The sequence below is a fragment of the Ictidomys tridecemlineatus genome, chromosome 1 (assembly GCF_052094955.1).
Source record: "Ictidomys tridecemlineatus isolate mIctTri1 chromosome 1, mIctTri1.hap1, whole genome shotgun sequence".
NCBI classification, from domain to species: Eukaryota; Metazoa; Chordata; class Mammalia; order Rodentia; family Sciuridae; genus Ictidomys; species Ictidomys tridecemlineatus.
Genome location: NC_135477.1, coordinates 159,571,451 through 159,585,363, shown reverse-complemented (window position 1 = coordinate 159,585,363; position 13,913 = coordinate 159,571,451). Strand labels below are relative to the sequence as shown.

Here is a 13,913-nt window from a genome sequence, read left to right as displayed (position 1 = left end):
GATCAAGTTTTTCTGCATCCTCAGAAGCATTTGGTGTTGTCATTATTTTTAATTTTCTCAGAGTAGTATTTTTAGCAATTCTAATGTGGTGGTGATATTTCATTGGCATTTCTCTATTAACTAATGATATTGGGCATCTTTTCATGTGCCTATTTAACTTCTATATATCCTCTTTGGTGAAATTTCTGTGTTAGAATTTTAGAAGTCATGTGTTTTGCCATTTTCTAGTTGCATTGCTTGTTATATTACTGTTCAGTGTCCTGAGTTCTTTGTGTATTCTAGATACTAGTCCTTCGTTGGATATATACAGGTAGTTTCTCCTAGTTCAAACTTTGATCAGTGTGAGCCCAGAAATATTTCAGACATGTCACTCGGAATAATAGGCATGAGTTTATTAAAAGGAGAGGAAAGGGGAAAGGGAACACATTTGCAAGGGAGAGAGTGGATCCTCTCAGAGAATACGTTCCTACTGCCCTCTATTTTTTTGGGAGTCCCAGGGAAGTTTCCAGAGACTTTTGACTGATAGAAACTGCATGGATGGCCTCGAAGAGAGGATGGATGGGGTTCACAGAACTGGACTTTAAAAAAATTGACTCTCTTCATTTTGGCCTCAATTTTCTGCCCCCTAATTCTGATTATTACACTTTGAATAAGCCTCAGCAAGCTTTCTCAGTGAGGGTCATGATGTTTTGGTTGTTAGGGTGATCGATCGGGAGTTGTGACATGTTAAAAAAAATAAAATCCAGGCTTTTGGGTCCTGGATGCAGATTGTAGACAAAGGCATGTTTTGGGCAGCATCTCCTTTCCTTTTTCCTTTTTACATGGACACCTTCAGCTCATCAGCTGGAAAGATGTGCCCCAGAGCCTAAATAATGGCCTCTACCTCTGTAACAAGATGCAGCTCTCTCAGTCTCAGGACTTACTGTGTGCAGAGACTTTCCCTCACAGCTGCTGTGCCCATCATGCCCACCTTCTTGCCATTCTCTCTGTGCAAGTCCATTGCTTTTACTGTTCCGTTTGGCAGGCAGTCTGTCACCCCCTTTGTCCTTCCCACTTGACTTCTCTATCACCTCATCCAAAAAAACGTCCCCAAGCAAGCTTTCCTACATGCACCCTCCTTGAACCTGTGGTTCTTCTTGGGTCTCTGACTCCTGCGGACTGTGGGCTCCATGTGGATGACCTTTGGGTACTGATGATGGTCTTTGGAAAATGATGAACAAGAGAGTAGATGTGGTTGCAGAGGTGTTCTGGCCATGGGAGGTGCCAAACATGAGTCAGCCCTTCACTTAGATCTGTGGAGCTGGGTCCAGTCACTTTTTATCTCTGTGTGGCCTTCTTTTGCTTGGTCAGGAGAGAATAGTTGGGATTTCAGATGGGACAGAAGCACCTGCCCTGTTTGGGGCAGGTCCTAGGATGGGCTGTACCTTTGCCACTCAACTCCCCTAAATGCCAACCCTTGAATTTCTGGGACTTGTGATACATAAGAGATAACCAGAGTGTATTCAGGGATGAGCTCAGCCTTAGGTGAGGCAGAGAGCAAACTGGTGTCTGCTTTCTGCTTTATTCTATGTTTTTGGGTTCAGATTAGATGCAGGTTTCTGTAGACAAAGGGAATTGCTGGACTTTCCTCTAATGTTAATGAGGCAGAGAGAGGTGTGTGAGGGGGTCTGTGAGGAAGTAGGGCTGGAGCAATGGAGGGTCAGACTTTGTCACATGGGGTATAGAAGATAGTAGCATCAATGGTCAGGGTGTGTGTGTTGGCAGGTATGTAGATTGGATTTGAAGCCTGGCTCGTTGATGAGCCTTGGCTTCTTTTTCTGTAAAATGGGGATTATAATGGTACCTACCTTGTTGGGTTATTGTTAAGGATTAAAATAAATGTTTATTAAGTCCATATCACAGGGCTGTACACATTGCATTCTCCAGGAGATGGGGAGCAGCACTGTGTTGCTCCCAGATGTTATTTATTTATTTATTTGTTTTTGTGCCAGGGATTGAACCCAGTGGTGCTTGACTACTGAGCCACATCCCCAGCCCTTTTTATTTTAAATTTTGAGACAGGGTCTCATTATGTTGCTCGGGGCCTTGCTGAGTTGCAAGGCTTTGAACTGCTTGGATTACAGGCATGTGTTTCTGCACCCAGCCCAAGATAATGCTATTTAGATGTGGAGGTCTTTGAGGGAGGTGATCAGGCCACCTCTATCTATGACTGCAGTGGACAGGAAGAGAGGCTGATGAATGGTCTGCCCAAATCCATTCTCACTTTAACAACTGCCGACAGATTGGTGCCAGAAAAAGGTAACTTTTCTTAAGTTTTATTGCAAAATCCTCAGAAAAAGAGCATTTACAATGACAATACTTTATGATAACCTGTGAATCATCTTTTTATCAAGTGGTACTGCAAATACATCATGTGTTCAATACCGTGTCATACGTCAAAGTAAACACAAACTTATTTCAAATGCCACATACTGTTACTGTGTTGGTACAAATTTCTACTAAAGTTGATGTATTAAAAATAATTTATATATATATTTTATAAATAAGGAAAAATTCACATGTATAATAATTACAGGAGGAGGCCTTTTGAGAAATAGTGGTGATTACAGAAAATATATTTTGGAGTCTACACAACTGCTTAACATAATGTAACCTGCCTTGACATAAGAGATCTGAAAGGTTTCTGAGGTGGGGAAGGATGAGAATCTAAATGGGACAAATGGTGTGTGTGACTTCACATCTTGAGGGTCATTGTGATGTGAGAGCATGAAATGGTGTGTGCGACCACTCCAGCAAAACTCCATGCCCAGTTCTGCTTTTGATCATCTCACGTGGCCTTCAGAGAGCGCAGGCAGCAGCCCAAAGGTAGGAAGCCATGGGACCAGGGGAGGGCGGGAGAGGGGATGGCCAGCCCTGGAAGCCAGCAGGGGGTGTGAGAGGACAGGGAGCAAGGTCTCCACTCCCATTGGATGCTGTGGGTCTGGGGTGGCCTGCAGGCCCGTTTCCCTGGCCTCTTAGAAGTAGCTGAAGTAGCAAGGAATAGGTCTTCAGGTGCCATGCTGGACAGCGGATGTAGGTCTAGAGTTAGGGCTTCTCTTTTGTTTCAGTTTTGGGGTGCTTGGGCCTCACAAGCAGCCAATGCTATTTGTCCTTTCTCAGAAACAAAGCTCTGATCTTGAAGGGGGTGCCTCCAAAGGGCAGCGTTTTCTGATCCTGTCATGGTGACACGTGGAGAGCCACCGATTACCAGATGTGGTGCAGGGGCCAGTCTGTAGTTATTGCTTTGTGGAGTGTAGGCTGAGTCCCCCAGAGCCCTCCAGGGCAGGGCCAAACTTCTCTGGGACCATACGGAAAAAGGGTGGTTCCCATATTCATCAAGGTGAGCTTGGAAAGAAGGGTGTGTGAATTGTGACTTTGTGTAAAAAAACCAAAAACATGCAAAATACTCTGGTGCTGGCTAAGAAAGCCTTGCTATGGATTTTGGAAGCTAATCTCCATTCTCTCTCATTTTCCATAATTTCACACATTGTATTTGGTTGAATTAGTCTTCCCCACTGGCTGCCCACAGCTCCAAAGGAGGATATAGAGGCATCAGACAATGCTTTTTCATTGTCCCAGTGTCTGCTGGGTGGCTGATGCCTAAAGCCTGCAGGTCCAGATAAGATGCTCAAATCCTCAAGTGACTTACAGATAATCTGGTGTGGACAAAAGCAGGAAGTGAGTTGAATTCCATCAGCTACCTGGGGTTTTTTTAGTCACACGCTGAGGATAGGCACTATATTTTTCTCCCCTTTGAATACTTGAAGCATCTTTGTTTTATAATCTCTATGATTCTGGAGAGAAACCAAGGCAGTTAGTGACTTTCTTGAACAAAACTCCTGTGTCTGTATGCCAATCTGATGGCAAATCATAGCATCTGGTCATTGAGTGACTTCTCACCTGAACCCTAAAGCATCATGGGTAAAGGTCACTGGTGGGGCACTGGGGTGGGAGCAAGATCATTTGCTCATTGAATGGTGGGAGCTCTTATGGAGTAGCTCATGAACAGGGGGCCAAAGTTGCAGGAAGGGAACAGGAAAGAAAGAATGAATTGGAAATAGAGGAAGGTTGGGGAGCTTGGGCCCCCTAAAAGATGAGGTTTGGCTGAGATGTCATGGTCTTTTTCTGCTGGACAATATCCTAATTCTTGATAGTTTGGAGTGAGTTTTCTCTTATCTTGAATCCAACTTTCATGCAAGGTTCTTCTCTGTGAGCTAGGGTTTAGGGTATGATTCCGGACAGCAAAGGGCTGCATCTCATGGGTTCTGATTGCTATTGGACTGGGATGGATGTTCCTGGGTGGTGTAGGCTGGCAGAGGACTTCCACATCAGCACGGCAGTCATCTTATGTCACTGGCCTCCTGGCATGGGGCAGCATTCCAGTGGTGCTGGGTGCAGGGGAGGAGAATGTGAGGTAGATTGGTGGATGCATAGGAGGGAGGGGAGCAGGATCAACTCTCCTGGAGGTTTGCTTCTGAAGAGGAGGGTTGCAGTGGGTGGTGGGGTTTGCTAGTGGGGATGGTTCAACATCTGTTGTACCTGAATGAAACACATTGTGAACAATGAATTGACTACACTTTTGAGCCCCTTGTAGAAAAATATATCCAGAATGAATCTGTATCACATCTCAGTTCTGAAATCTCTTTTAGTTCACAGGTTATTGGTCAACAGAAAACAAGATGTGGCTGTACAAAGCCAACTCCTGGTTGCTTTTCTAAATGAAGACTCAGCAGTTACAATGCTCCACGGTGGTAGGCCATTCTTGGCTTTCATTGGGTTGTAAGCCGTCTTCCAGGGCATCTACCTGGAGCTGGGAGCTCTCTTCTGCACACATGAGCAGACTATGGGGAGATGTTTGGGTTGGGGTGGAATTACAGGGAATGAGCTTCCATCTGTAATGATGCTATCTCTGGGTCAATGTTCCTAGAGCTTGGTATTCATAGTTGGCCCCAGCCAAGACCTTACAGGGCTCTTCCAGTTTCTTTCTGGGTCTTGGGGGAGGTAGCAGAATACTTATGTGACTTGGGGAACTGAAGAAATCTGTCTGGGCCAGCACTCGGTAGAGCTGGCTAGTCAGTGTTGCTGAGGCTGGGTTGTTGGCCTTGGCCACGTTGGGGTGGCCCACTCTTAGGCGTGCCTGTGCAAGAGATTCACCAGGAAGTCTTTCTTTCTACCATCCATTTGGAGGTGGTTGGGTGGGCCTTTTGGATCCAGAACTTTCATGCATGGTTCTGTTCACTTGGGCAGAAGGAGAACAAGAGCCTCCATTTCAAAGCCTTCATGTCACCACAAGTTTATATTATTATTCCGGCAGGGGTTGAGGGAGAACTGATGAATTTTTGTGAAATTAATTGTATTTCAAAATTACTGATGCAGTTTATGTAGATAGCATCTTCCAGTGATTCTTTTGGTAAATCAATCCGTTTTTAATGATGCCAACTCTTAGTTGTTAATCTTTTTGTTCATCAGATCACCTGCTGGGTTCTTTACAGGAGGCCCACCTGTCCTGCGGGTACCATCCACACCAGTGGGTTTCAAATCGTGTTCCTGGCTGCTTCTGTGGCTGAAATGTGCGAGGGCAGGCGGGTCTGGTCTGTCATCCCCCTGCTTCCCATCTGAGCAGATCCTCTGGTTTCACTGCTACGAAGACTTTTGTCCTCTGGCCTTTGTGACTTGGCCTCCTAGGGCTGGGCTGCTGTAACTCTGCCCTGGGCATCAGGCCCGTGAGTTCCTGATCTAATTCAACTGTGTCCTGCATGCTGGTCGTCTTCAGTAGCTTCACTGTAAGGAAAGTGGAAAGTAGGTGTGCCTTTCAGGGACATTTAGAGACAGAGGAATGGTGGCAAAGGAGTGGATGGAGCAGAAGTCAATTCCTGCACTCCCAACTTACAAGGCCAGTTTGGGCTGGATTGCTCTTTTACTTAGGAATCCTGTGACCCAGACAGGCTGATGTTCTGGCCTGGTAGTGGGAGTTTTTTCCTTCCTTTAGGCTCAGAGACTCTTCTGTCAGGGTTGACACTATTTTGCCAAGAGGCAAAGTCATGTACACCGGAGAATTTCAGTGATAAACATGGGAGTTTAGGAGTAAATCTGTCAGGATACTGAGGCAGGAACAAAACAGTGACAGGGTGAGGTGTGTTACTATCTGTCCCAGTTACTGTAAAACTGAACATGAGATTCCAGAGGTCAGTTTCCCCAACCTCTTCCTACATGTCTTAGCTTAAAAAAAAAAAAAAAGTCGAAAACATGAACATACACGCATAGGCACTCTCCTGAGAGTTGTGGGCGACGGGTGTTTGGCCAAGAGAGAGGAGATGCGGGAGACAAGGGGCTGGTGTCAGGAAATTGGGGAGAGCACAGGTGGGCTGGGTAGTCAGAGGGGAGTGAAAGGAGCTGGGTGTAGGATAATTTCAAAATCATGGCCATGCTGGCAGGTGAAGGTAGCTAAAATAGCTGAGGTGTCTGTGACAGGGCCGCCTCTCCCAACCCATGGAGCTTACAGAATGATCAAGCCAGAAAGCATGTATAGTTTTGGCCATTGACACGAGAGAGAGAGAGGGACAGGATTTTTAAATTATTATTGTTTTTTTGCCATACTGGAGCTAAAACCCAGAGCCTCATGCATGCCATGCAAGTGTCCTACCACTGAGTGACAACCCCGGCCTTTGGTAAAATTTTATTTCGAAACAGCATCTCCCTATGTTACCCAGCCTTAAGATCCTCCTGCCTCAGCCTCCCAAGTCTCTGGGATGACAGGCGTGCGCCACTGCACCTGGCTGGGAAAGGGGTATTTTGAGAAGTTAACAGAGACTCTTTCTTGCTGAGAGTCTCTGACATAGGCGGTCTCCCCGAGGATGGTTGGGCTGTACTACTGTGCTGCCCACCTGATCTCCTGCATAGGCTGAGACATTAGGGAATAACTTGGTGCTATCAGCCTGCAGTCTTCGGATTCTGAGTTTTGGAGTATGTATAGATTGTGACATGTATAAAGCACTTCCTGAAAAGTGTCCTCTGTGCAGTGCTGACTTGGGCTGAGTGTCTGGATCTTGGGCAGAAAAGAAATCCATCCATTGGGAACCTGGAGGGACAGCTCTTGAGTCCTTGGGGCTTCTGCATAGAGTCTGGAGGCTGGGTACACCTTGCCAGGCAAGCCTAGTCTGCCCTGAATCTGGGGTACCGGGCCTGGCTAGGGAAATGTCCCCCTTCCGTGGTGAAAAGCAGGTATGAAGGCTTGTCCTGGTCTCTTGGGTTCCCAACACAGGACGGAGTCTTTACCAACCTAATGGCCTGATCTGCACCTGGGGCAGAGGAGCGGCAATGGTATAGCGGGCCATTATTTTTGGATGACCATTGTTCTTTTGGCTGTGGAATGTTCAGGAGTGACCCCCAGAGACGTGGCCTAAGGCAGGGAAGAATATAGCTGGACCTCGTAGAGCATCTTTCTGCTTACTAGCATTTGAGATTATAAAAAATTATTTTTTAATCAAAAATTTCCAAAATAAAGAGAGTGATTTCCCCATCCCCCAAGGTGTAATAAGTCTCATTGGCTCTCCCTCAGGCTTACGCCAAGTCAGATGGAAAGGAAAGCAAGAAGCGGCTGTGAAGGAGAAAGAGAGGTCCCAAGCGAGGACAGATGGCCTTGAACTCCCAGAGGGACAGTTCCCTGCTCCTGCTCAGCCCTGTTTCCAGGCCACTAGGTTCAGGGCAAAAATTCTGGCTGGGGCTGGCGGGACAGGATGATGACAATGTGAAGGCAACTGACAGGAGTGTCCCCCGGAAAGCAGGATCTCTTGGTTCCACGGCATCCCCAGGTGACGCGGCGTGCAGCCTGGTACAGAAATGATTCCTTTACACAGCAGCATATGTTCTCATTGCAGCTCGAGGCGTAAATCATACTTCCTAATGAAAAAACCCCAATCTTGATAGCAGCGCATACTTTATACTAGGAAACTTGCAAGGAGACCAGTGTTGAACCACAAAGCGGATACGGGATTTTGCTTTTGTCTGTGAAAATGTACAGCGCGCCTGCTTGGGGCTGCGGTGTCAGGACTAGGTGGTGCCCGCGGGGCCCAGGGCTCTGTGCTGAGCTCTTTCATACCTCGCCCACCCACACCACCGTGGATCCCCGCTTTATGCCGGACACCTCGCACCGCAGTGTGTTTTGTCTACCATTGATCAGGAACAGTGACTCTTGGGCTGGCGTGAGGAGGTACTGTCCAAATAGCCCGCTGTCCCTCAGGATTCTGCGAGGTCCTCCCCAGGGCCAGACTGGCCCTGTGGGTGGTTCCTTTAAGTTTTTCAGCATGCCCATCTTCCCTGTGGACAGTTCCAGGAACAGCAGGTCGGGCTGTGTCTCCAGGGTGGCATAGATGTCATACTGATTACCTTCAGTGAAGGAGTGCTGGAACACCAAGTCCGAGATGCCTGAGTTTATTTTCAGGTCATACAGGGTCTGGATCTCCCCCCTCATTGTGACCTCCTGCACGTGCAACCTGGGACTGTTGGCGGCGGTGCTGACAATAAAGCGCCCATCGGGAGACACATGGGGGGTCCCTGTTACGTCACTGTTGAGACCCAGAACAGAATCCGTGACACTGTCAATGAGCAGCTGCGGGGTGGTGGAGGTGGGGGTGTCCTGTTGGCACTGGATGAAGAAGTAGCCGCCCAGGTGGGTGTGTGCCATGGCTTGGGGCACACAGCCATGGCTTTGCAGGCTTATGGTCTTGAGGGGCATCAGTGTCTCTAGGTCTACTTTGTGAACCGCAGGGTCAGATTTGTTGAAGATGAAGCCAAACCTGGGAGGGGAAGAATGGAGGTCAGACAGTGGGAGGCCTCTTGGAGGAGTAGGGGCTCTGACATTTGTCTTAAAGGATTGCCTCCTTACCCTTTTCCCTTTATCGCAATCCTTCAGTGATCTAATAGCCTATTAATAAGCTATGTCTTTCTGCAGGGGATGGCTTCCTAAATACATTATCTATGATCTCAGGCCAAATGTGGTTGAGTTACAAATGTTACTGGACTTATGCTCTAGCAACATGCACTCATCTTTAGACATGATTTTTAAAGGAGGGTGAAAGGGCTTCCATGGCTTCTTCCTTTTGGATGCCCTTGAATCTGATTCTGCAAGGCCTGTGCTTCCAGGGTGAGCATGCACTGAAAAGAGACTCTTCCCCTGAGGACAAGATCAGAGAACCCACATCTCAGCTGTTTGCTGGAATAGATGGTGAGTCAGAATTGGAGGATGAAGATGTAGCTACACAGGTACAGATTTCCCATCAGTGTCCTGGGCCCTGGGAAGTCTCTTCTCTGGCACTGATGATGCAAGGAGAAAGAGCCTTGGGCAATGGGCCAAGGACAGTGGTCACCTTGGGGGCAAGATGACTTGGAGCCACCATGCTGCCCTGTTGACTGCAGGGCCTGGGGCAAGCTGCTTACCTCTCTGAGCCTCAGTGATTATAAAAAAAGAGTTTCTTCCTAGGACTGTTGAGATGATCCAATATAAGAGGGAACTTTGCCCTCAACATGTATAACTATAATGCACCAATAAAAAATGTGGAAAACAGGAAAGGGAACTTTAGTGGAGAGGCTCAAGCAAGGGGTAGTTGCTTACATCTGGACTTTCTGAAAGTCCTGTTTGGAGGCTGGTGAAGCATGTGACTCCAGGTGGGACTTCCCTTTGACCTGAAGAGCCTATACTCAACAAAGCTCTTTTGATAATTCCACCTAAAGGAATGGGAAAAAAAACTCTTCCATATTATTCTCTTGGAAAACTCTATCTCAGAGTGGATAAAATGCTTTCTCCCTCTAGGCATGTCTTTAAAGCATCTCTAAAGAGCCAGAGTACGGAAAGAGCAGGTGATAATGCTCTTGGAAGGACTGGGAATACAAAAGCTAGGTAGGAGCTGTGGGGCCTAGCTGAATTCAGCTCCTTTGTGGGGTTCTCATTAATTAATACAGCTTCAGAGGCTCTTCCCCAGGTGCACTCTGTAGGGAGGGGCCTCATAAGGTGGCTGTGTTCTTCCTTGGGTAAGGGTAAGTGTGACTCCTCCCCACATCAGCTTTCCAAAATGGACCATTCTACCTGGAGGAAAGTGCTTGACATCACATGCCTTTCTGGACTGTGATGTAGCACCATAAGACCTTTGGAGTCTCCAGCTGAGTTTTCTGGAGGTGGAGCTTTATAGAAAACATCTGGGGGCTCTCTAAAATGCATATGGAAGGGGAATGGCCAGGTTGGGAAAGGTTTGCAGTTGAGGCCATGGCTAATATTATTATTCTTTTAATTTTAGTTGTAGATGGACACAATGTCTTTATTTTATTTATTTATTTTTATGTGGTGCTGAGGATAGAACCCAGTGCTTCACATGGGCTAGGCAAGTGCTCTACCACTGAGCCGCAATCCCAGCCCCATGGCTATTATTATTAATTTCTATTTTGAATGGTGGTAAAAACTATGGCAACCAGGAGGTCTTGTCTCTTTGTGGGTTTCTGCACAGATGCCCTGGGGGCTCCTAGAAGAATCATGGGCTGTAGTTAACTGGAAATGAGGTCGAATGGGGCATTGGAAAGAGACTTGGCTTTGCATTTAGTCTGATTCTGCCAATTCCTGTCTGCAGGACCTTGGCCATTGTCTTCACATTTCTGAGCCTCAGTATTTTCACCAGTAAAACAGGAATCAAGGCCACCTCTACTAGATTTTTTTGAGTCTAAAAGGAGAGGATGCTTAACTAATCACTGTTGCTTTTTTCTTTCTGTGTTGCAGTTTCTTTCTTCCTCTATTGTTCTTACCTTGAAGATGACACTTCCTGGTGTCACTGGGCTCCTGAAGGTATTAGAAGCTAGGCACCCTCCTTAACTATATCAGAGTGGCTAAGCAAAGGGGACTAATTCTGGGTCTGCTTTGTCAGAAGTGGGTTCATTTCTGTCCTTTCCTGATAAGTCCAAAGTCAGTTCAGGGGAGATAGGGGGAGGGAGGGAGGGAGGGAAAGGGGAAGAGAGAGAGAGAGAGAGAGAGAGAGAGAGAGAGAGAGAGAGAGAGAGGGAGAGGGGAGAGGGGAGAGGGGAGAGGGGAGAGGGGAGAGGGGAGAGGGGAGAGGGGAGAGGGGAGAGGGGAGAGGGGAGAGGGGAGAGGGGAGAGGGGAGAGGGGAGAGGGGAGAGGGGAGAGGAGAGAGGAGAGAGGAGAGAGGAGAGAGGAGACGAGACACAAACAGGTACCACTCTGGGCAAGGCTGGAGCATGAAGTCCTTGGAGGCACCGCAGGCCGGGAGGGAGGGAGGGAAAGGGGAAGAGAGAGAGAGAGAGAGAGAGAGAGAGAGAGAGAGAGAGAGAGAGAGAGAGAGAGGGAGAGGGGAGAGGGGAGAGGGGAGAGGGGAGAGGGGAGAGGGGAGAGGGGAGAGGGGAGAGGGGAGAGGGGAGAGGGGAGAGGGGAGAGGAGAGAGGAGAGAGGAGAGAGGAGAGAGGAGAGAGGAGAGAGGAGAGAGGAGAGAGGAGACGAGACACAAACAGGTACCACTCTGGGCAAGGCTGGAGCATGAAGTCCTTGGAGGCACCGCAGGCCAGCTTACCTGATGTGATTGATGATGAGGTTTGTTGGAGGAATGAAGAAATCATCCACTCCTGCAAAGGTTGTTCGGATGAGGTGCTGGCCCTGGCCAGCACTAGCTTCTGTGATCACCTACAACATAGAGCAGAGTCCTTGTGAGGGCCCATCCAGGCAGAGGACTGGAAGCCTGGAGACACCTGTGTACTCAGGTGTGGCCCCCAGCAGAGGCGCTCCTTGGGAGGGAGAGATGGTGGATAAGTCTCAAGGAAGAGATTGGAGCAAACACAACTGCTCAGGAATGCAGCAGGCAGGCACTCATCCTGCCTGGGATAGGAAGGGGTGAGGCAGGAGAGAGGGTCCCAATCATTCCCTCCTTCATGGCTCAGCCTGCCATCAGTGCCCCGTGTCAGCCATTGCAATGACAGAGTGAGGACCTGAGGGATGTGGTTGGAGATTCTGAGGGGGGTTCCTGGAACCAAAACATCATTCTGTTCAGAGACAGCTTCCTTTCCCTCTAGGGACTCTCACCTTCTCAATCTAAAGGTCACCCTAGGAAAAGAGGGATAGTCCTTTAATAATGAAAATATTAAGTGGTGGCATTGTTTGCTGGGACTTTATTTTCCCTCAGTTCCAGGTTCCCTGGGCTAGTTTATTGGTCTGTGGTTTCCTATTCACAGAGATATTCTTTGAGAGTTGTGAGTCTGAGGTTTATTTGAGAAAGCAGGGATTCCCTGCAGGGATGCATCAGAGATGCTACTCATGCCAGTTAGATGTCTTACAATTAGGATGCTGTGGAGATGATGGTTTTACAAAGAAGACTTGCTGTGAAAAGTAAAGAATTAGGCCTGTGCTTTGTGCAAATTGATAGTGACAGAACATGGCTGATCTGTTTCCTTGGATGCACTGCTTCCCCCCCCCCCCCCGCCCCGGACTTGGTAGGACACAGTAAGAACCATTCTCTGCATTCTCTGTATGTGTCCCTGTTGTGTCTGTGTCAGGGGAAGGGCACACTGGCAGCTTAGGAGAGAGTCCTGTGGCATGTGATAGAATGAGGTCTCTGTGTGAAGCCCCTGTGGCCAGGCTGAGCCTGAGTCAGGTAGTCTGTGTCCCTCTGCCTTAAGCTTCTAGGCTATTGCCCAGAAGGAGGGAGATCTTCAGTCCTGTGAGGGGTTTGGTCAACTTGTGGGCAAGTTTTGGTTTAATGTCCCTAAGGATAAGCCTAGACTCTCTGGGCAGGACAGGAGGCAGAGCCTAGTGAGACATGTTTCTTGATCATGATTTTGTGGCCAGCATGCAGAAAGAGTGATCCAGATTTCTGCAGCCCAAGGCTGGGCCTGTAGGGTGAGGGCAGCCTCTGGTGGGGGGCTTCTGACTCACACAACTTGGAGCTCTGGATGTTCTGCCTTTTAGGAATGGGCCTGCCTCTGGCTCTCACTTCCATGAAAACACAAACACCTGGCCTTCCCCCTCGGGCAGGCTTGAGATTTGAGTCTTCACCAGGCTTCTCGTTGGGGGCCAGCAGGCTGAATGCCGGAGAGTGGAGGGATGCTCACTGTTATTTTAGTCTTGGGGCAGTTCTCAAGTAGCACTGGGTTATTTTTCCTGTGATTTTCCTTTTTAAAAAATGGTCAAATGATACTTTCATGGCAAGTCCACGAGAGAAAAATCTCATAGAACGGGGCATTAAGAAAATATCGGCGCAAGGAAACTGGATCAAAGAGTGTCTGGGGGAAAATGCCACAGGATTCTAAGGCAGCATGCAATCACTGCTGGATATCAGGCCTGTCATTTTAGCTTATAATAGAGATGGAAAATTACAGGCTGTCATCGGTCAGTGTCATTCGCGCTTCACCACTCTGACACCCTATATTCAGAGGTTACTTCATCAACACGCAGTACCATGGGCCACTGAACTGATGTGGGCATGTCAGACTTGTTTCTTGGAGTCATAAATTCTTTCTTGGCCTGGTCTTGTGTCCTGGCACTTGGCTGGGCCCACAAGTTCCCTTAGGCCATCTCTCCGGGCTTGCCTCAGGAGATATATGTATATGGCTGAGTATTAGGAGATGTCAGTTGGTTACAAGGGTAGGAACAAGAAGTCTAGGCATTTCCCTCAGAGGGTGGACAAAGCCAGTTGGGAAGTGATACCTAGAGATGCAAAGGAATCAGGTATACAGTGGGACAGGTGGAGAGGTAGCTAAAAGCTGGGCCTGAGATTTTAGCTTTTAGACATGTGGGGCAGAGTTCAAGGAGAGACCAACATTCAAAAACTGGTTGCTGGGGAGGCCTCAGTTGTAGATACATCTTTATGTAGTGACAGCAAGATTTGTT

The 13,913-nt window shown here is 48.0% G+C and overlaps 1 protein-coding gene across 2 annotated transcripts in view; it reads right to left on the bottom strand.

Moving 5' to 3' along the window:
- Positions 1–2,299: 2,299 nt before the first annotated feature.
- Positions 2,300–13,913, bottom strand: part of Fstl4 (follistatin like 4) — a 401,709-nt gene continuing 390,095 nt past the window's right edge. For both annotated transcript variants that reach the window (XM_078050656.1, XM_078050657.1), the window contains exons 15-16: positions 11,605–11,714; positions 2,300–8,834 (exon numbers count right to left, since the gene is read on the bottom strand). In XM_078050656.1, coding sequence (XP_077906782.1) covers positions 8,132–8,834; positions 11,605–11,714 — 813 coding nt within the window. In that variant the 3' untranslated portion in view covers positions 2,300–8,131. The remainder of the gene's footprint in view (positions 8,835–11,604; positions 11,715–13,913) is intronic.